At 37.4% G+C, this 23,882-nt stretch overlaps 1 protein-coding gene across 3 annotated transcripts in view; it reads left to right on the top strand.

The window, feature by feature from the left end:
- Irag2 (inositol 1,4,5-triphosphate receptor associated 2) overlaps window positions 1-23,882 on the top strand; it is a 110,892-nt gene that overhangs the window by 50,714 nt on the left and 36,296 nt on the right. The window contains exons 16-23 of one of the 3 annotated variants that reach the window (XM_027934227.3): window positions 180-343; window positions 10,108-10,222; window positions 10,653-10,815; window positions 17,399-17,460; window positions 18,570-18,650; window positions 19,223-19,319; window positions 21,497-21,644; window positions 22,694-22,769. In XM_027934227.3, coding sequence (XP_027790028.2) covers window positions 180-343; window positions 10,108-10,222; window positions 10,653-10,815; window positions 17,399-17,460; window positions 18,570-18,650; window positions 19,223-19,319; window positions 21,497-21,644; window positions 22,694-22,769 — 906 coding nt within the window. Of the gene's footprint in view, window positions 1-179; window positions 344-10,107; window positions 10,223-10,409; window positions 10,816-17,398; window positions 17,461-18,569; window positions 18,651-19,222; window positions 19,320-21,496; window positions 21,645-22,693; window positions 22,770-23,882 lie in introns of those variants that run through there. The other 2 variants (XM_071610049.1, XM_027934228.3) reach the window with 2 other exon arrangements.

The following is a 23,882-nucleotide window of genomic DNA, read 5'->3' as shown; positions in this document are numbered from 1 at the left end:
TACATATTGTTAAATCAAGATAATCAACTAATAAATCACCTCTGAGCAATTGAGAATTTCGTTGTACTTTTGGGGTCCAATAGTTGTGAATGGCATAGAGATGGGAATGTCCATAGAATTTTATATTTCATTTGTTTAATAGTAGAATATTGGAGTTTGTTTTGTGACTTTTCTTATAGGAATTCAAACACATTATGGAAGAGAAGCTAAATCTTTGCATATTTATGCTGAAAAGCTTGAGAAATCACAAAGAATCTCTTGATAAAGTATTTGTCAAATTAATAGAGACTTTGAAGAAATTCAGGCTGGACTATTTTTATTTCAGAAAAGAATTTCTTTCCAGGTGATGATCATTTTTATATAAGAAACCCATGCTTTATGTACATGACATGATGATGATTTGGATTTAGCCCTTTGCAAGTTGTATTCCTTGATTTCAAACAACACTTTTTCAGACATTCTGTTTGATCTTGAGTTGGGAAGTAGTATGAAATTGACCAGTATTTTTCAATTGCAAATGATAAACTTGAAATCTGTAGAAAACCAGTATGATAGATTATTTTTCTGTAGAGAAAGAATTTGGAATTATGGAGTATAGAAATTTGTTAACCAGAAGGAGTCATGGACAGCTTTTAATAATCTTATTTTTACAGAAGACTGGGGCATAAAGAGGTAAGGTGAACTGATCAAATCCTGGGTTACTAACAGAAAGTTAGAACTTGAAGGCAGCCTGTGGACTCCTTCCTTATTGGGCTGTGTTCCACTCTGGTTTACAATGCGTTGCATTGGGTACTACTCAACAAAATTTCAGTTACATGAAGTCATAGGGAATAGAGAATAATAAATGAAAATAACTTGCTTTCTTATCCTTCCTCTAATCTCAACAGTTATGATTATGGGGAAATTCTTGACATTTTACACCCTGTAAACCACATACGAAACAAAGACAGTGATTATATCTTTTGTTGACCACGATACAGTTGCTAAGACCTAGCACACTTAGCATTTACTTGATAAATGTTTTCTGAAAGTATAAAAGGACATGGGTTTATGTTGCACTTGAGCAAAGTAAAAAGCGTAGGTAGAGGTTAAAATAAGCTTAAAGAAAATAATGTCAGAGAGTGGCAAACAGAGGAAAGTAGATACCAGAGAGGTTACTAGCAGAAGGAACTCTTGTGAAAAAGATCTGCTTTTCCCCAAAGAGCAGGGAGCCCAGACTTCCCCATGGTGGTAAGAGATGTGGGTTAAGTGGACATGTAGCTTCCTTCCCAGATGCCATCTCCATTAAAAAAGGAGCATTAAAATTCCACTTGGAAACAAAGAGCTATTTGGAAAGAGGCCTGTACTATGGTCTTCTCTGAGTGAGTGCATCTCTATGCCATCCTCTATACACATAACAGTCTGGTTTAATCATGGTAGATTCATCTGTCCAGACTTGACTGGACTGGACATAGTGCTAAAATTTGACAGCTATTTATCTCTAGATATTATTAACTTGCCCCAAGTCACTCAGCTGGGATTAAGCAAGGGCTGGCATTCAGACCTGAGTATCTGACTTCAAAACCTATGTTCTTTCAACTGTTAATCTTCCACTGTTGCCTTTTTAAAATCTGCTACAATATTCATTAAACATCTTCTGGGAATTTAGCAGTTCGGAGAATACTCCCTACCTGCACAAAGGTAGTTGTAGCCCATGCCATGCCTTCTGGACACAGTTGTAAACAGAACTGCATAGAGCTCAACTTGAAATAATTTGGCTGAATTTTAATTATGGATAAGAAACATAAAGTACTTTGTGGGGATGAGAGAGACGTCTTTTTAAATGAGCGAGGGAATATTGATTTTAAAGGTTGATTTCCACCCCCCACCCCCCAAGGGCTATTGAGGAAGAGAAAGATTTCATTTTGCAGTGAGACACATAGGTTCCAGTGTTGAGAGATGAAGGGAATTGAGTGAATCGGGAGAGGCAGTGGGAGGAAAACCTGCTCTCAGAGGGCTTGGTGAGGAAAGCAAGTTGTAATCCGTACAGCAGCCATCTGAATGTGTGCTGGAAGCCTGCCCTTTGCTAGGCTGCTGCTGCTGCCCCCACTCTCCTCCCCTAGGTGCCAGAAAATTGTAGGAAATAAGACAGAAATTTCTGCCTCCATGAAACTGACGTGTAGTAAGGGAACACAAATAATAAACATATAATTATAATAATGCCAGAAAGTGGCAAATGATGTGAAGACAATTAAAGCAAGATAAGACAGAATGTTGGGGCAGGAAGACCTATATTTAGAAGGAATGGCTAGTCATGTTCCGTCAGGGAGCTGAGTGATATGCGCACGAGAGAGCTGTGGGACGCTCCAGTAGTGTCCTCAGCCTGGAGACAGCTGGTGCAGAGACCCTAAGGTTGGAAGAGCTTGGTGTGCTTGAGAAGCAGCCAGAAGTTTGCCCTGCAAAGTAGTGGCAGGAGATGGGCTCAGAGGTTTAATCAGGGGTCAGGGCACAGGCAGAATCGTAGCTCATATTTATGAATCGGGAGTTTATTCTGAATGTGGTAGGAAGCCATTCATGAGTGGACAAGACAACTGTTTTCTGAAAGATCTGCCAGGTGGAGAATTGTCTTTAGAGTATAGAGGGGAGAGCAGGAAGAAGTTGTCTTGTTTTGTTTTTCAACAAAACATCACCATTTAGAGATCCTGAAAAATCAGTATGCTTGATTGTGACCCAATTTTTTCTCTTTGTGGTTAAAAAAAAAAAAAAAAAAAAAAAACAAAAGTTTCAGAATGCATTGCATCCAGTAAGAGAAAGTAGAGTTGAATAAAATTCTTATTTCAGCAATGTATGTATATGTGTTGAAAGGTAAGATACTTACTGAGTCATGATCAAAAACAGCCACAGAGTTAGAGAAGAAAAAAGCCACAGAATGAGCCGTAGAGGCATTGTAATAGCCCAGGTGAGGTGTGTAGTGTGGGCCAGCTCAATACTGTGAAGGTAGTAAGGGATCACTGGATGAAAACTATATCTGAGGGCAGGTCAGATCTAATGTACTGGTAGAATAGATGTGGGGGGATACAAGAAATAGCAGAGTCATCCTGGACATAGAAGTTTGGGGTCTGAAAACTGCATAAATGGTATGCTATTTAGATGGCAAAGTCTGGGATGAACAGAATTGGTAGAGGTTGGTATAGAAATCAAGATTTAGCTTAGTACATGTTATTAAGGAGAGATGTTAGATTTAAAAACATGCTCAAAGCTAATATATATATATATATATATATACACCTCTTAACACGATAATGAAAATTTCTTTGGGAGAAAAAAATTTCAAAGATTCGACATCTGTTGAATATCTTTAACAGATGGTACCATCTAATTTTTTTTGAAAAGCTATTTCAAATACTTTTATGGTTCATAAAACCCATTATGTCATTGTCTTATAGGTTGAAATATTAGTGATTGAAAATATTAATATTATTAAATATGCATTTCTGATGGTTCATAAAGTCCTTCTGCTTTGTCTTGCAACATGAAGGACTTTAGGCTATTCCTGGAAAAGAAAAAAGTACCTAAAACTGACATCTTAAACAAATCAACCCAGAGAGGTGATATCAGAAAGATGATGAATAGGAAGCCATGGACCCTCCTCTTCCTCAAGGACATACTGATTCATAACCATAATACATGGACAAATTCCCTTTCTAAGAAACCCAGAAATGAATGAGAGTCTCCAGCACCCTGGGCTAGAATGAAACCAGCCACATCAAAACCGGTAGGAAAATTCTAGACAGCCTCACCTTAATACCATTGCCACACAGAATCATGATTGGAAGGAAACCTCCAAGCTCTGGGCTCTCTCTGGGGAAGGAGAGAGTAAGACCACATATTCAACACTCCACTATCCAGGGCTTCTGTCTCACCTGTCTCAGAGTACTGATGGGACCTGGAATACTTGAGATGCCTGGGTAATGGTGCACTGAAATTAAATAGGCTGTTAAAACTAGCCTTGTGGGCACTTTCCAGAGTCCCTTATCCCCAGCTCAGTGCAAAGCAATCAGGCATAAAGTCCCCAGATCCCAACTACTCCCTGAAAGTAGAAGGATGAGAGAGTCGGACCACCCATCCAGTGTTTTGGGGTTTGGGGAAGCTAGAACAGAAGACTGTCTTTTGACTTGTCTGCCTCAGAGTACTGAAGGAATCCATTATATTCTAAATGTCTGGGGGCTGCCAATAACTGAAACAGTGGTCTGGACTAATTATGAATGATTGAGATGCCCCAGGACCTTTACCTGTACCGACTAAGAGTTTTCTCTTGTAGAGAGCTGGTTATTCTAAGGTATAGATAGATAAAAACATGATTTATCAGACAGAAAATAATGAAGATGCTAAATGAGGACAGGAGAATAAGGCATGAACAAAGTGAGAATTTTAATGAAGGATAGAAAATATAAAAAAGTACAGATCTTAGCATTAAAAAATACAATAAGTGAACTGAAAAAAAAATTGCTAGAGGTTTTCAATAGCATACTAGATCAAGTCAAAGAAAAGATTGGTAAACTAGAATACAGGTTATTGAAAATTATCCAGTCAGAGGAGTAAAAAGTAAAAAGAATGGCAGAATGAACAAAGCTTATGGAATGCCAGCAAGCAGAATGATACGTGCATTTTGGAATCCCAGAGGAAATGAGAGAAACACTCCCTTGGTTTTTATCTATACCTTAGAGTGTAGGCCTCATATAAGAGAAAACAAAGATTATTCAAAGAAATAATATCCAGAATACTTCCTAGACATGAGGAAGGAAGTGGACATCCAGATCTAAGGGGCCTTATGGACAGCCAATAAGATAAGCTCAAATCCATATCCATACACATGATCAGATTGCTAAAAGTCAAAGATAGAACGTTAAAAACATCAAGATAAAAAGGGACTCATTACATAAGCCTATTAGATTTCTCAGCAGAAATCTTGCCAGAAAGGTCTAGGATGATATATTCAGAGTGCTGAAAGTACAAGAAAACTATACCCAGCAAATCTGTCCTTAAAAATGAAGAAGAGACAGACTTTCCCAGGCAGACAAAAGCTGAAGCTGAGGCAGGAGTGTCACAAGTTTGAGATCAGCCTTGGCAACTTAGTGAGACCCTGTCTCAAAAGGAAGGGGAGTGACGGGATATGGCTCAGTGGTTAAGCAATCCTCAGTATCAAAAAAAAAAAAAAAAAAAGTACAAGTAACTTAACTATAAAAATGTTAATGAGTACATAATATAAAAAGATATAAATTGTGATCAGTTATGAAAATGTGTAGAGAGAAGGAAAAGTCTAGTGTATGTGATTGAAAATACTATGTAGCTGTAAGATTTTATGTAAGTCTCATACAACAAAAAATACTTATAGAAGATATACACAAAAAAGGAGAAAGCAATCTAATTAACAGAATTCAAAGGAAGACAATAAGAGGAAGAGAGGGTCAAAAGAATTATAAGACATGTTGAAAATAAATAACAAAGTGGTGACATGGCAATAAGTCCTTTCCTATCAATAATTAAATGCAAGCGAATATCCACAAAAAAATGTGACAGAATTTTTTAAAAATGTGACTTAGATGTTATCAGACTCAATTTAGATTTAAGGGCACCCATAGGCTGAGAGTGCAAGGGTGAAAAATATTGCATGCAAATGGTAAAAGAACAGGGATGATTCTACTTACATTAGGCAAAATAGATTAAGTAAAATCTGTCACTGGAGACAAGGATGTTATATAATGATAAAAGGTCAATTCATCAGGAAGGTATAATCATAAATGTCTATGCACCCAACATCAGATCACCTGGCAGAACTGACAGGAGAAATAGAATAGACAGCAATACAATAACAGTAGGAGACTTCAGGCCTCCACTTTCAATAATAAGTAGAACACTCACAGAAACAATCAGGAAATGTCACACTTGAACAATGTTAGAGATCAAATGGACCTAACAGACAGACAGAAAATTCCACCCAATTGCCACAGAATATCCTTTCTTCTCATGTGCACATTGAATGTTCTCCAGGATGGATCATGCAGTAGGCCACTAAACAAGTATTAACAAATTTAAGAAGTTTTGAAATTGTACTATTTCTTTTTCAAAAATAGAATGAGATTAGAAATCTAAAGCAGAAGGAGACCTAGAATATTCACAAATGTGGAAATTTAACAACGTAGTCCTGAACAACCAATGGGTTAATGAAGAAATCAAAAGGGAAGTTAGAAAATATCTTCAGACAAATGAAAACAAAGAGTATGCAAAAACCTTTGGGTTGCAGCTAAAGCAATGTTAAGGGAAATTTATAGAAATAAGCACATGAAAAAAGGTCTCAAGTAACCTAAATTTTATACCTCAGCAAATTAGAAAAAGATCAACTTAAGTGCAAAGTTAGAATTAAGGGAATAATAAAGATTATAGCAGAAATAAGAAAGCAACAAAACCAAGAATTGGATTTTTGAAAAGAGAAAAAAGCCTGTCAAATCTTTAGCTATAGTAAGAAAAAAAGATTCAGATGCAGAAATAGGAGGTGATATAACTTAAGCCATGGGAATACAAAGAATCATAAAAAAAATTCTATGCCAACACACTGGATAAGTTAAAAGAAAACTAATAAATTCATAAAACATGCCATCTACTGAGACAGAATTAGATAAGTCTGAATAGACCTACAACTAGTAAGAAGAATGAACTGGAGATGTAGCTCAGTGGCAGAGCACTGCCTTTAGCCATCACGCCCTGTGCTCAATCTCCAGTACCATTAAAAAAAAACAGTAATCATACACCTCAAGAGATAAAAGCCCAGGTAGAGATTTTACCAAACATTAATGATTGAATGCCAGTGTTTCTGAAACTCTTAACTAATGTTGCCTTAAAAAAAAAAAAGCATTTTATGAGGCCAGCGTTACCCTGATACCAAAGCCAAACAAACACATGTTAAGATCACCCTAGACCAATTCCTTTTTTTTTTTTAAGTTGTTGATGGATCTTTATTTTATTATATGTGGTGCTGAGAATTGAACCCAGTGCCTCACACATGCTAGGCAAGCACTCTACCACTGAGCCACAACCAGCTCTCAGGCCAATATTCTTGATGAATTATAAGCAAACCAAATTCAACACTACCAAGCGGGCTTTATCCCTGGGGTGTGAGGATGGTTCAACACATACAAATCAATCCATGTGGCATACTGTGTTGATCAAATGAAGCATGTCACACAATCATCTCTATAGGTGCAGAAAAAGCATTTGACAAAACTGTCTTTCATGCAAACACAGCAAATTAGGAATTGAAGGAAACTAACCCAACATAAAAGTCAGGTATACAAAACCCTCAGCTAAGATTTAACAGTGAAAAACATTTTCTCTAATATCAGAAACAAGGCAATGATGCCCACTTTCATCACTTCTATTCAGCATTGTACTAGAAGTTTTAGAACATTTAAAACAAAAGGCATGAAAATCCAAAAAGGAAGACTGTGAGATTATCTGTAGTTGACCTGATCTTATATGTAGAAAATTCTAATGATTCCACAAAAAATCCTGCTAGAGTAAATTCAATAAAATTTCAGGATATAAAATCAACATACAAAAATCAAATTCTCTATGTTAATAGTGAGCTATCTGAAAGAAAACTTACAATTACATCAGAAAGAATAAAATATTTAGGAATAAATTTAAATAAGGAGGTGGAAGACTTAACGTATGGAAAACCATAAACATTGATGAAAGAAATTAAAGACAAATCAATGGAAATATGTTTATGGATTGGAAGACTTCACATTTCTAAAATTCCGAATAGCCAAAGAAATTTATAGATTTAGTGCAATTACCAGCAAAAAATCCCAATGATACTTTTTATAGAAATAGAAAAAACAATTCTAAAATTCATATGGAACTGCAAAGGACCCTGAATTGCGTAAAAAATCTTGAGAAGAGGAACAAAGATAGGAGCATGATCCTTCCCCATTTCAAAATCTATTACAAAGTTACAGTGGTTAGACTAGTATGGCACTGGCATGAAGATGCAGAGACCAGAGAATAAAACAGCCTAGAAATAAATCCAGATATATTTGAGTGCAAAGAATACACAACAGGGAAAGGATATTTTCTTCAACAAATAACACTGGGAATATTGTATATCTGCAGGAAGAATGAAATCAGTCAATTTAGACCTGTGGTCTGGAGCTGAAAGGTTCTATAAGAAAGTGTCGGGGGGGAGAGCTTCATGACATTGATCATGGCAAAATTTCTTGGATAGGACACCAGAAGCCTAGGCAACAACAGACAAAATGAACATGTGGGATTTCAGCAGATGGAAACTTTTCTGTAAAGAGACAGTCTACAGTTAACAAGCTGTATATCTCATGAGGGCTTAACATCCAAAATATATAAGAAACTCAACTATGTAGCAAAAATAATTTTTAAAACATTGATTTTTTTAAAAAATGAGCTTGAGTAGACATTTCTCCAAAGAAGACATGCAAACAGCCAACAGGTATGTGAAGAGATAGTCAATGTTACTAATCATTCAGGAAATGCAAATAAAATCCACAATTGGATATCATCTCACACCCATAGATGGCTATTATAAACAAAAAAGTTGCCTTTTGAAGACATGGAGAAACCCTTGTACACTCTTGGGAATGTAAAATGGCATAGGCACTATGAAAAAAGTGCCTCAAAATACTAAAAACAGAACCAGCATATGATCAGCAACCCCACTCCTTGATATTTACCCAAAAGAACTAAAGTAAGGATGTTGGAGAGAGATTTGCATTTGCATGCTCATTGCAGCCCTACTCATGACAACCTAGGCGTTTGTTAGTAGATGAATGAATGAAGAATGTACCAAGGAATATTATCCAACCTTGCCAAAGAAGAGAATTCTGCCTCATCTGGCAATAACTGTGAACCTGGAAAACTTTTGCTAAGTGAAATAAATTAGTCACAGGACAAACATTGCATTATTCCACTTATACAAGCTATCTGAAATAGCTGAACCTGTAGAAACAGAAGAATGGTAGTTGCCAGAGCTTGGAGGGAGGGAATAGGGGAGTTGCTATTCAACAGGTATAAAATTTCAGCTACACAAAATGAATATGGTTTAGAGACCTGTACAACATTAGGCCTACTTAATGATATTGTGTATTTGCTGTGTATTTATTGAGTATTCTTACTACAGTTAGAAAAACAAAACCACCACTGCCTATAAGCTATTGGAGAATGCTTAGTAGAAAGTGTGTGGCAATTTAAATCATTTTAGTTGTTGATGTTTAAGTGTTTGTGAGCCATAATGGCAAATTATTTTGTGAGACCTTTCTTGTCTTTGGTGTGGTCCTTCTTGTAACCACGGCTGGGTTCTTACCAATGTAGAATGGGACTAAGGTCCTTATTCAAGACACTTTGTTTCCAGATAAGCATCGATGTGTTGCCATGTGGCACAGATTAAACAATCACATTGACTAATAGAGAACAGATGCATTAGTATATATTTTGGGGATTAGTATTGGATCCAAATGAGGGGTGAGAATAATTCCAAGATTTGTAGTAGGGTAGAAGTGGCGAAGGGCTACAGAAGGGATAACTGCAGCAGAAATGTTCACAGCCAGCTTCATCCACATTTGGGGTGGACTTCCTGTGCCAGTGGCACCTGTGTATACCACGATTGACAGCCCTTAAGGAGAAAGCATAGGGTCATGAAACAAAGCTCTCTTTGGTTTCCTTTCCCTCCCTCACTTCTTTCTTCCCTTTTCTGTAAAGGCTAAAGTCTGACTGTGAAGTATAAGTATTGCACCTGTCACCCTGACCTCATTGTAGAGCCATCTTCTCAGCAGGCCACAAAGGCTAAGTGCTCTGAACATAGTTTGTGGGGAACTCAATGTCCTCAACTGTAAAGTCAAGGCTAGGTGATCAATACACTAGGCTTAAACATCTGTATTTGTGAAGGACTGCTATGTATGTAAAAACCGTCATTTTTGCCTCTGATCTCTGAAGAGTTATGAGTTTGAATTTGTTTGTTTCCCAGAGTGACTCTCAGTTGAAATGTCACTGACAGCTTGTGGTTTGGACTTTTTTTCTTTTTCTTTTTTTTTTAAACTCCAGTCAGAAACAACTAGGAGCCATCAAACAGCTGCAAGAAGATGCTGTCAACCAGGAAGTCATCCTCAGGCAGAAGCTCCAGGAAGCTAGCCAACGTCTGGAGGATGCAGAGGAGCAGGTAGGGTGGACCTGAGTACATTAGATTCAGGGGGTGAGTCTCCTCAGATGTCCTTAAGACCATGAAGTAAAAATGAAGGAGGAACAAAGAAAAAAAAAAAAAAGGAGGAACTGTGAAGCTAAGTCCCTAGTGACTGGCAGCAAGCGGAGGAAGTAAGGGGGGAGTTGTAAAAGAGGAGGTGTCAACAGTCTGATGATGAAAGAGGGGACTTTGCAGAAGGAGGCAACTTGACATATCAGGACTTCTACCACTGTAGAAATAGCTTGGGCACACCAAGCCCAGGCAAACAGCAACGGCAGAAGTGGAGAGGACGCTTATCACTTCCCTGAGAAGAAAAGCACATTTTCAGTTTCATGCGTGTGAGTGAGCGCTCAATTGCTGTCTTCCCTGGCTACCCTGCTAAAACCCAGTGTTCACTGTGCATATCCAGGTTAAGGCTAGCGATCAGGCCGCCTCTTCTGCCAGTGAAAAAACTAAGTCTTTACTGCATAAATTAGAGGAAGCAATTTCAGAACAACGGAACCTCCAAACTATAAATAGTGAGTTATCGAACACTTGCCAGAAGCTTCAGGAGAAGACAAGAAAACTGAAAAGTAAGTAGCAAATATTCATTTATGTCCCCAGTGTATTTCACCCTAAGGCAGGGGCAAAGGGACTACAGCCATTGGTCTAGATTACAGTTGCTGTGTTATTGCTGACTCTATGACTGGGGAAGGGTTGGTGGGGGGCAGGATTGTGGGGCTCTTAGTGGTTAGGTACAGGGATTTAACATTAGCTTTCCGTTTGGGTTATTTGTTGTGAGTTAGATTTGTTCATGACGGTTTTTTTTTTTCTTTTAAAATTAAACTTTCAAATCTCTGAAAGTAAAAAAGAAGTCTTGTGTGTATTGGGATATTTGAACTTGAAAATTGTTTGCATATTCTACCATGGATTTGTTAATCAGGTTTTGCCCATCATATGGTAGAAATGGCTCTACTCCTTCATTTTATTCTAAGTAGGAGATTGGGCAAAGTAATTATGAATTCATTATGTACCCAAATATTAAGTATGTGTGAAAATATTTTAAAATGTTAATGGTAGTTTACATAAATACTTTACATTTTAAAACTAGGAATATTTGTCATTTTTTCTGTGTTATCTACTAGTGCATAAGCATTTACTAAGAATATATGTGAGAAGACAATCGTCAAATTACAAATGTCAAGTTATTTATAAACCTGTTTTATTCTAGAAACAAGTACAGTAAACATAAATATTATTTAGCCATTTATCAGCCAACTGCTTCTTGTTCTAGCAGTGTGAGTGTTCTTTTTATAGAAAGTTATTTGGTTTGAGTAATAAACAACTAAATATAAGCTTAAGGTTAGCTAGAAATGAAAAATTTCAGGCTTGTGTTTGTTTTGGATTTATTGGACCCTTTCTACTGTTATCTAAGAGAACTGCCTAAGAATTGAAGGAATTATCTAGTTTTGAAATATAAGTGGCTATTCAGCATTTTATTATTATTTTTAAACCTTTATGAACTTGCTAGCTTTCAATAATTTTAGGTGTGGGTTTATTTTGATTCACTTGTCAGCAATATGAGGCATGCTTTCAGTCAGTATATATATATTATTTTATTATTGCTCAGAGGGCACTGGAGAAGGTTCCCTGGTGATTAGAACTATTCATGTTGCATTAAAAATAAGGCATTTCAAATTTGGTTTAAGGCATGTCTGCTTTAGATACTAGGAGGACTAGTCTTGTGGCCCAGTTATGTTTATCTTTTGATTAAATATTATACCCCATAATTTTATAGGTTGCTAAGAATGTGTCCCCTCACTCTATGATTTCCTTGTAGCACTTTCTTGGGAGAGTCAACTTTTGTAACTTATCCCAAAGTGAATCCTCTTAATATTACTGAACTTGGTGTTGTTTTTCCAGTTTGTTCTCAGGGGGATAATTAGATCAAATATTAAAAGCAACATATGAAGGTTGTCCTGGGTTGAATGCATGATTTTTTTTCAGCCTGGATTAAGAAGGGTGGACACTTCCTTTCTAGCTCAAGTTGATCATAAACTGCTTGGATTTTTGAAATCCCTTACTCGTTTGGATTTTTTCCTGTCCAAAGAAGGCATACACATCAGGAGTTTGCTCCTAAGATCATTTCCTTACATGAAGTTTTTTATAATCCCTTAAAAGTCATCCTTTGGGAGAAGAGGGAAATTTAGATAGCACATGCTTTCAAACTGCTCTGTATGGCACATATTCTTGATAGACTAGGGACAGCAGAGGTGGGACAGTTATCACAAATGCATCCAAGTGCATTTCACCACAACCACTGCCACCCCATGCTACTTCAGTTCTGAATCAGACATTTGAATTCTGAGTCAGAAAAGAAAAATATTTCAACCTACTTAGCTTTTCTGAAACTCTCTGGCTAGTTTTAAAAAACGAAGTGTTTATAACCATTGCTTTCTGATCCATGAATCTTCTTCAGCAAATTGTGGATCAAGGTTCATTTGTCCAAATGTTCAGGCCAATCACAAGGTGTACAAACTAGAAGTGAGATGGTGTTTATGACATTGGATTAAAAATTCTGAACTGAGGGTTGACTAAATAGTACTGTACAAGTTTTTCACTGCCACGAGGACTGATCTGAGTTTTGAAGTGGTCAGCGTGCTTGCTCACCTCCATGAAGTGTGTGTGCGCCATTCGAATGATTAAATGTCTTGAGTGGTTACTTTCATGTTTTCTTTCTTCATATCTAAGTTATCTTGTTAATGTAGGCAATACTGGATTATAAAGGCAGGTTTCCTTTAAAAAGGAAATCTAAAAAGTTTCTTGATCTAGGGTATGCATACAACACATTGAGGCACTTCTTATCTACAGGAAACAGACTAGTTGATCTAATCCAAGCCATCATCCCTTTACTATTTGCCATCTCTTGTTGTGTCTAACATGAAGTCTTCATTGAGTCACTCATTTAATAGAAGATGAGGGAATTACCTTTAGGAACCATAAATATTTCCTTGTGGAGAGATCCCAAGATGCTTATATGTTTCATAATTTTTTATTTGAACATATGATTTGCACATGAACTTTACTGTTTAGAGGATAGATGCAAGATGACAGTCGTGTGTCCTGAGCAAACGAAGAAGAGGGAATTGAGACAAAGGGGGACCTGGGTGACTGACACAGTTAAAGACAGCAGGTGTCAGGATAAGTCTGAGGAGGACACCAGAGCCAATTATAGCTGTTTCAACTGCTTTGATGAGATAGGGGCCCAAATTTTCCCAATGAAAAAGATAGGTATGCATGAAATAATCTAGGAAGTGTGGTGTAATAGTTTAAGAGCCTGGGATTTGAAGTTAAACCAACCTTTGTCCTGACTCAAACTCTACATAAAGCGTTGCCAGGTGAAGTTGGGCTAGTCACTTTACCCCTCTGTGCCTCAGCGTTCTTTTCCACCAATGTAGTTGAGAACTGCAAGTTCAGTATGGTGGCTAGCACTTGCCCAGAGCTGGTATACACTATGCAGAGCATGTTCCTATGACGGGAGTCACCTCTTCTGTGATTATTGGTTAATGCTGAATATCATGTTAGTGTATGAGGGGATTTCTATTGTTTCATTCACTATCTTCTTGGAAATAGGATCTGGGTTGGAAGGCACAGAATGATCAATAACTTTCTGCAAGAAAGGAAAATACCCCTTAGTTTGGCTGCCAAATGGGCACCAGGAGCCCTCTCAGCTTTATTTTGTGAAAATTCAAAACAAGTGTTTGCACCTGGGCCTCCCCCACCCCCTAGAGAGGCTGAACCCCAGCCTTGCAGAGCTCTGTGCATGGCAGATGGCTTGTTCTCCTTGGCAGCCCTGCTGTGTGAGAGTTCCACTTCCACCTGCGTTTTCTTAGCACACAACCAGCGTTGTCCCATTTAAAGGTTCCTGCTCTGTTGTATTTGTGCATTTCTAATCTCTGTGAGGCCTTCTGAGATGCATGTCTGGGTGATCCATGTACTCTTCCTGGGTACTAATAATTTAATGATTGTATTTACTAGACTCTGGTGACAATGTTACATACGTTTTTTAGTGGTTTCTTCCTAACCCTGTTCATCTCATAAACCCTGTTATTTTTTGTTGTAATTTTCAAGTGTTTTCAGACCTTAAGTTCGCTGTCCCACCAGCCCCAGGAAAGCACATCAAAACACAGAACTTCTACTTCCCAGTTGAATGCTCCTCCCCCACCTCCACCACAAGGAGCAGCCACTGATCTGGTTAGGGTAGTTGGCATGTTCTAGAATTGAGTTATACCATATGTACTCTTTGGTGTCTCTCCCTCCGCATAATATTTTTGAGATTCACTTGTCTTATTTCCCAGTAAATTTTTTTGAGATAATTTTTTATTGAGATAAAAGGTAATTTGATTCTTTTCTCCTATTACTAGACCTCTGAAGTATCCCCCATTTTAAGTTATAATGGATAAAGCTGCCTTGAACATCTGTGCACAGATCTGTGTGTGGACATAAGTTACTATTTCATCTAGAATAAATACTGAGGAACAGAATTGTTACGTCATAGCATGGTTGTGGCTCTAAATTTCAAAGACACTACCACTTTTCCATGGTGTTGGGCATTCTACTCTCCCCCAGCACTGTATGGAAGTTCCACATCTTCAGTATTTTCTCATGTAGTTTCTCATAGTCTGTGGTTAATGAATCCTGACATTTTTAATGCACAATTTTACAGAACATGAGGTTTTTTTTCAGTAAGCTATATACTGTGTTATAGAAGTCCATATTCCATAAATGTGAACCATCATTGATAACTAACATTATTATAGCTCTAACAATGTTACAGCTTTAATTTTCAACAGTCAATTAATTGTAGGGCCTTTGCCTAAAAGCTCCATTGCATAGTCATTTAGAAAGTTGCTTTATCTCAGCTTCCTTCAGAAGCAACTCACCAAGACACCTGGTCCCATCTTTATAATCACAGGTGGCAGCTGCAGGGGATGCAGTGGTCATTGCTTTATTTGTTCTTAGGTGCAGCCTAAATGTCCTAGAGACATGGCAAGTCCCACTTCAAACAGAAGAATGCAAAGGTGAATGCAAATTGGGGTCATAAACCAGCTTGTTTTGCCATATGGAAAATATGGAAATAGTTGCTACTTATTGCACAAAACATCTGTTGAAAAAAGGTTTTTAATTTGAATGCTTTGAGATAGACTCTTTCTAAAACCCAAGATTGCCTGGTGGGAAAGCAGATGGGTAATTTAGACAGTGCTGTACTAACTCATTATTTCTTCTGAAGCACAAACTTAGTTTGATAATTCTAAGACAGAATTCTGAATTTGTGTTTTGGTGATACACAACCCTCAAAAACATGATGGCCACTTCTGCAAGCTTTGGTGCTGTTTTGAATATAGGTCAGGAGGAACATAGGGTCTTATTTCTTAGACATTGATTTTTTAAAAAAAATAACTCATGTGTTCTAAGTATTAAAGAGAAAAAATTTTAATTCTTTTATAAGTTTGAAATAGTTTTAATTTTATTCTTTTGGGTACTGGTAATCAAACTCAGGGACACTCAACCACTGAGTCACATCTCCAGCTATATTTTTGTATTTTATTTAGAGACAGGTTTTCACTGAGTTGCTTAGTGCCTCATCACTGCTGAGGCTGGCTTTGAACTTATGATCTTCCTGTCTCAGCCTCCCAAGCCTCTGGGATTATAGGTATGTGCCACTATGCTTGGCTTGAAATTAAAAAAAAAAATGGTATTGTGGGCTGGGGTTGTGGCTCAGTGGTAGAGTGCTATCCTAGGACATGTGAGGCCCTGGTTTCAATCCTCAGCAACATATAAAAATAAATTAAATAAAGGTATTGTGTCCAACTACAATTAAAAAAATAAATATTAAAAATCTTACTGGCCTAGGGGATACTTGATACTATCCGGTTTAGTTGAAAAATAAACTATTTTTACAAAAAAGTTTGCATAAAATATAATTTTTACATAGGTAATATTCTATATAATTGATGATTTTATATAGAATTTTTATACATATTACTAATATTTTCATTGCTCAGAATTTTTTCAGGCTTTTGAGATATAAAACTGTGGGTCTATAAAACAAGCAGTACCAGATTGCTGTGTGTTTTGGACACCAGAAGATCTGCTGTTAATAATTTTCCTGACTCTTAGGGATTTAAAAAAAAATAGTGGTAGCTATTAATATGCTTCCATCTAGCAGAGCTCCATCCCCTTATTTAATTTTTGCTTTGAATCTTCTGTGGGCTGAGAAAGCAGCCAAGCTTGTGAGAATAATGTATAAATTCAGAGCCCAGTGTTGGTGATGTGTGAGATTTTCCACGTGAGTAAAGGGCATGAATATCAGTGTCTATTTTGGTTGTTGAAAGATGTGGGCTATTTTCTCATTCTTAGCTATATTTTAGAGTATGGATTGTCAAATAAGTATGTTACTATTAACTTAAATAGCTATATCCACCACCACCCACCCTCATTTCCATTATTTGAGAGATAAGACTTTGAAAACTTACTGGGAAGCAGATTTTAGTTAAAGCACATGTTTCTAACATCATGGGATAGCACACTGAATCCACTGTTGTCCTGTGGATCTGAACTTGGGTCCATTGCTTGTCACTCATCTCAATCCTCTGGATGTCAGTGTTCTCAGTTTAATTTATAAAATTCTGAGGTTGTAGGGCCCTAATTCTAGGGTTCAAACAGAGGCTTAATGGACACCAGATTCCTGTATGGTGGGAGGTTGGCCTGAATGACTCACTAAGGTGTTTTTCTTATTTTGTGGTGTTGGGGACTGAATCCAGGGCCTGGCACCTGCTAGTCAAGAGCTCTACCACTGACCTGACCTACATCCCCAGCCCTTGTATTCTTGTTTTAAGATTGAATAAATTCTGTGACTCACTTCAAGGAGGCAGATCACTTGTGTCTATCAAGGTTAGTTTTAAATACCTAAGGGGGAGAATGGTTGAGCTGCCACAGCCTGTTTCTCTGTCCCTAAGTCTTAAGGGGCCAATGCCATTCTCAGAAGTCAGTTGTCGTCTTCTTTCCTTCAGATTCCAAATGCAAAGCCATTACAATTTTATAAAGCGATGAAATAAATGATGAGAAGGGGATTTAAAATGGTCATATTGAACTGGTTGTAAATTCTCTTCATAGCAACTATTGAGGTACTTCGAAAGCAGTTAACTGAAGGACAACACCATGGCTTTCTGTTTCAGGTAAAAATCAAGCAAACAAACAAACAAAAAAAACACCTGGGTGATATGTGTTTATTTACTCTGGGGAAGATTTATAATTTGTATTAGGTTTTGAAATTAATGTAGAATATGGAGTGGTTTTAACCATTAAATTAAATAACCAACTTAGAAGAAAAGACTTTGGTAGACTTTGTTCTCTTGTTCACAGAAAGTGTTTAGAAAAACGAGGGGAGAACTCACATCAGTGAGTGGCTCCTGATAGCATCTCCCAAAGAGGAAGCATTTCAGAATTTGCCCAGCCACTGCATCTGTTAGCTGAGAGCCAGTTTTGTAGGCACCTCCTATCTGATAGGAAGGGTATATTTTTCAATTTAAAACCATATGCTAAAATTTTTGAGTGCCACGAACAGTTTTAGTGCTTATGTCTTTTTTCTTTCTCCTATTTGTATTAAACTTTCAATACCTTTCTGTCTGGATATCTCAAGAAATCCATGGTAGAGTTGAATATATTTATTTCCCTTATGATGCTTGGTGAATCTCCTTTTTGGTTCATAAATGAAGAACATAAGGGAACAGAGAGATTGGCACTGGAGCAAGGAGATGAAAGAGGGAAGAAGAGTGATATTTGCTGGTATCTCTTTCCAGGGCATAATGTAGACAACATCTGTTTAAGCAGAAAAAAAAAAATTCACATAGAAAGTCTAGGCAGAGTGCCTGAAAAGCCCCTGTTTAGCAGGAAAAAAAAAAAATCTCCATAGCTAAAGAATTCTTAATCATCTCAAGAACACCAATAAAATTTTCTATTGTAATGTCACTCCCATAAATATGCATCTGCCTCTTGGATTAAGACCACAATTTTATTACTATAAAATTTTCCTAACACCATTTTACTACTCCAAGTTATGTCTAACAAGCTTCCTTGGCTTCTGCCTAATTTCAATGACAAAGCCATTCAATTCCTGGTTCCTGATCTTTGAGTTTTACTCCTAGATCAATGAATGGGTAAAATACCCATTTGCAGTGACAAATAGGTTCCCTGAAGTAGAGGGCACCCACCTCTGCTGGGCTTTGCATCTTGGACCCTTTCTACATTTCATCTTTCAATACACTTTGCCATTTTCTGATTACAGAGGTTTTTAGATGAGGAATTTTCTCACGATGATCCCCCGTCCTGCCCAGAGAAAATTCAACCATCTCTTCAAGAAAAATTGGTAAGTGTAAGCTTTCTGAAATTATTTTGGTAGCAAGCATGGATCCGCTGCTATGGTAAAATAAAAAGTTGAGTTCAGTATATATTCATAGCCCAAGGATTCCAAACACAATACTTTTCTTTAAAAGATTCTTTTTTTTTTCCTCTCATACACATACTATCTTTTGGTTGTTCCAAGAAGTACTAATATTTTAAATTTTTTAATTGTGGTATTACAATATCACAATTGATTGAGTTATATCACTTGACTTGTCCCTCATGCTTAACTCTTCCCTCAAGGCTTTATTTATATCAAAGTGTAAACTATTTATTTGGAGTTGGTGATGCGAGTATTATGTTAGATTACTGAACAGTGATTTTTGAATGAGTGTTCTAATTTACTCATAATGTATATCTTTTGATCAAAAAGCATGAAAGCTTTTTTACTTGACATCATTTATTTTCTTTCTGACTTCTCTCACAGGTCCATTTGAGACCAGTGATATTCTTTCTGTTTTGAAAGATAAAGTATATTAGAAAATGTTTTATGTTATATTCCGTTAGACAGCTAATAATACTTGGTTTTCCATTCAGAAGCAGTGTTACCACAAACCACACAGTAGTCAAGAGGCAAGAATTCATCACATACCCCTGACCTTGAAAAACACATGCTGGTATACGCCTCTTCTGGGTGAGCTTGGGTCGCCCCTCCTCCAGCACCATCTGATACATGCTTGGGTCGGGGGAGGGATTGTATTGAGAGAGGAATTCTTTTTGAAAGGGCAAATAATTCATTACAATTTTATTTGTATAGGAATAATTGTTGAACATTTGGGTATTTATTTCTGGGTTCAGTCAGTCAATCAGTATATATTTCAGTACCTATTCTGTGCAAGGCAACATATTATGTATAATAAAGAATAAGTGCTGGGTTTGGTGTCTCATGCCTATAAACCCAGTAGCTTGGGAGGCTGAGGCAGGAGGATCACAAATTCAAATTCAAATTCAGCAACTTAGCAAGGCCTAAGCAACTCCATGAGACCCTGTCTCTAATAAAATACAAAAAGGGAATGGGGATATGGCTCAGTAGTTAAGTGCCCCTGAGTTCCATTCCCAGTCCTCAAATAGCCTACAGATTAGTGGGAGACAAGACCTAGACTCAGAGATGAGAAGTAAGAGAGTACCCCACAAAAGAGGGGAGTGTTGAACCAGGCTTTGAGGGATGGGTTGGGATGGAAAAGTGAAAAGTGTGCAAAAAGTATTTTGATGGATGAGAATGACATGGACAGATGAAACAGAATAAAAAGAGAAGAACACAAAAGTCTTGTGTTTGAAAAAGAGGCAAAGCTCATTGTGGAAAAAAGAGGGTTTTGGTTGAGATGCAGAAGGAAGTTTGAAGCAAAAGCAAGTTGAGGATCCAATTGTGAACTGTTACTGAATGCCAGGCTGAGGAGAAAGAGCCCTAACCTCGGAGATGCTCCACAAAACCCAGATGCAGTCAAAAGCAGAAGTTCATGCTGGTTCTGGAATGATAATAAAAATGGGATGCTCATCAAATAAATTTAAGAAAGATGGTGGTTTGTGGATCATTGAACTACAAAAGGAGAAACTGCTACCACCACGGATGGAATTTTCATTTTGTGTCAGGCACTAGATTAGAATTTTATAGAGATTATTTCATTCATGATAACTCAGAGATAACCACACCCAACAATGTCAGCACTTAAAGAATACTAGCTGTGGGTAACATATCTGTTAACTCATTTAGTCCTTACCACAGCCTAAGAGTGCAGATGCTAATGTGATTCCCATTTTGTTTTATTTATTTTTGCTGTGCTGGGGAGGAATCCAGGTCCTGGTGTATACTAGGCCAGCACTCTACTACTGTACCCACCCCTCTGTAATTCCCAATTTTAAAGACCAGGAAACAGATACCCAAGGCCAAGTATTATTCTATAGATACATAAACTAAGCCTCAGAGTGACATAGATATTTACCCAAGGTGACACAACTGGCATTTAGCAGATCCAGGATCAGAACTAAAAAATTGTGCTTGACTCCATAGCCTTTGTGTTTTCCTTTAAACTGCTACATCCTATACCCACCTAAAAAGATGGTTTCCCAAAAAGACTGATGTGTCATTCTTACCTATTTCTTGTACCATGTTTTGATGAAATCTAATCACAATGTCTGATATTTTTCAGGAGTCTGCAAAGTTGTTCAGGAAAGGGTCAGATAGTAAATATTTTAGGGCTTTCAGGCCGAACAATTTCTGTTACAACTATTCAACTTTACTCTTGTAGCACACAAGCAGTCATGGATATGTATGTGGATAGGTGTGGCTATGTTCTAGTAAAACTTTATTTACAAAAACAGGCAGCTGGGGCTAGGGTGGTGGCTCAGTGGTAGAATACCTGCCTAGCATGTGGAGGCACTGGGTTCATTTCTCAGCACCACATATAAATAAATAAAATAAAGGTCCATTAACAACTAAAATATATATATATATATATATATATATATATATATATATATATATATATATATATATATATAAACAGGCAGCTGGCTGGATTTTGCCTGCTGGCTGAAGAATATTGGCCCTCTAGATGTTCAGAGACCAAGATTATCTGTCTTCCACGCCTCACCTTTTTTTTTTTCTCTCTTTTTTAAATAAACATTTGGCATTTCCACCCCCATGTAACCCAGCATCCTGGGCATTTGGTAAAGTGCTAATAGAATTGGGTTGGCTTTTGCTTTCACATAAATAGTTCTGCCAATCAAGTCTTTAGAGAGGATAGTTTATTCTTTAATGTGGTATGAACCAGAAGTTAATCTCTATTTTTATTCCTTTCTGTTCTACTACAGATGCCTTGTCTCTGGATAGTCTTACAGTGATTCCAAGGCCACAATTGACATCTTCCTTATGTGTAGCCAACCCAACTGAGGCTTCAAGTGAAAGATCCAAATATGGAGAAATAAAGGATGGTGCTTTGGATGTGACGAGACAACACAAGTAAGTTAAAAGAGGACAGTTTACTTTGTTATGGAAAAATAAGGAAAATTATGGCAATGGAAAGAGACAGGCAGCTCTTTCAGAAGAGCAAGGTTTATTCAGCACTGATGTGGGCTCAGCAGAGTCTTCTCCAAAGGCTGAGCACAGCCCTTTGTTCTCAGTATCTTTTATACAACACAGACCTCCAGGTTTCAAGACTTCTCATACAAGTAGCCTGGATCCCTTTTTCTCTCTCCAGGCAGATTTGATTCCTGCCACAGCTGCTGAGCAAGCATGACTGCAGAAGCAGAAATTAGCAGGTTGCAGCTACTAACAGATAAAAAGGAAAAAGAAACATCTCAGGAAGGACTTGCTGCTTCACTTAGCCTACTCTTTATGGGTAGCCTATTCCCACTGCCTAACAATTTAATTGGTTAGATTTTCATACCCTGAGACTATAACATCTTTATTGTGGAACTCTCTTTCTAAAAATTTACAGTTGTAAAATAAAGACACTGCTTTTGAATTTTATGATAGTCAATCTAAACCAATTCAGTTACCCTAGTTTGGGGGGCATATACTAAGTACATATTACTAGGTTAATTTAGATGAGTTTGGATTTTAATTCTATTCCTTTCACACTTAAGGTTAACAAGCCTTTGGAAACCTGTCTCTGCTCGCCCCTCCCCCCATTCTCTTTTGATGCTTATTTATGCTCATCTATCTTTTTAAGTATGCAAACTGATCTTCCTTAGGAAAAATGCAGACATGTTAGTGGAGTTTGTGAGGACTCTCTACCCTGGTGAAATTTCCTTTCTGTATTGAGGGTGAGGAAGCCAGACTTTGAATTGCAAATTCTTTATTTTCATTTTCGGCTGGCTTTTCTGTTGTCTGTCACTTCTCTCTGATGAAGGTGTAAGCTATCTTTCATTATGTCTTAATGAAGCCAGGAATTTAATTAGAAATTTGATAGACTGGGTGTGGGTCGTGGGAACTGTGTCATAATTTGGTATCTGCTAAAATTTTCAGTTTTTCTACTTGTAGTAAATGGCTCTACTTTCTACTGCCAGGTGTCCTGTAGGTGGTCCAGACCCAGGAGCAGATCTTTCGGGTTGCATCAGGATGAATGACAACCTAAGTATGGAAGTGAGTGCTGTGGCAGTTTATAATTTCATCTTCAGTATTGTCACATGCTGGTCCTGTTTTTTGAGTATTCTTTTTTCTTTCCTTTGCTTCCTTTCTTTTAAAAATGTCATGGCTCCTAGTACAGCAAGTATGAATCTGATAGTACAGACCTCAGATGAATGAGAAATATCAACTTCTGAAGTGATAAAATTAAAGCTGGGGCCATAGCTCAGGGGTAGAGTGCCTGCCTTGCATGTGTGAGGGCTGGGTTTGATCCTCAGAACCACATGAAAATAAATAAATAAAGATATCATGTCCATCGACAATTAAAAAATATTTTAAAAAAAATTAAAGCTCGGTATTTGGGGACTTTCTACTCCTTGTGTAGTGTGAACTTTGGGTTATATAACCAGAGGGAGATTTTGACAAAGTACAATGAAATTTGTGTTTAGGAGGCAGGCTGGTTTGGGACTTAAACTCACTATTGACTGTAAGTAGTGTCAGATCACATTGATTCTCTAAGAACTGAAATCAAAGCTAGGCAATCTTTGAGGAATTGGCCCTTTATTAAAGACCACAGAGTAAGGCCATGATCTTAGCATATTCACAACCAGTGTCAGGCAGTAATGCTACTTTTTTACCCCAAAAAAGGATAATGTGAAACAACTTGAGAAGGACTATGGAGGTGGTCAGAGTGCCTTCCTAGTCTGCAGCCTGAGCGTGGGCCCAGTGAGTTCAGTCAAATGGAGCATACAGTTCTGCTTTAGGATCTGGCCATTTATCATCATCATCCATATATATATCTTCATTGAAATAAAATTCACACATCAAATAATTCATTAATTTAAGCTGTTCAATTAACTGGTTTTAAATGTATTTACATATTTGTACAACTATCACCATCATCTATTTTAGAACATTAGAGTCACCCCCAAGAGGAACCCCAAGACCCTTTTGTAGTTTATCCTTTTTGCAATTTCCCCTTTCTCTAAACACCCAGCTCTAGGCATTAATCTACATTCTCCATAGATTTGCCTAGATTTGCCTATTCTGGATATCTTATATAAAACCATATATATTTATACACACACACACACCCTCCTGTGCCTGTCTTCTTTCAATTATTGTTAAGGT

This window comes from Marmota flaviventris, chromosome 3 (assembly GCF_047511675.1).
Source record: "Marmota flaviventris isolate mMarFla1 chromosome 3, mMarFla1.hap1, whole genome shotgun sequence".
NCBI classification, from domain to species: domain Eukaryota; kingdom Metazoa; phylum Chordata; class Mammalia; order Rodentia; family Sciuridae; genus Marmota; species Marmota flaviventris.
Note: the sequence above shows the minus strand (reverse complement) of the source record. Positions and strands in the feature narration are given on the sequence as shown.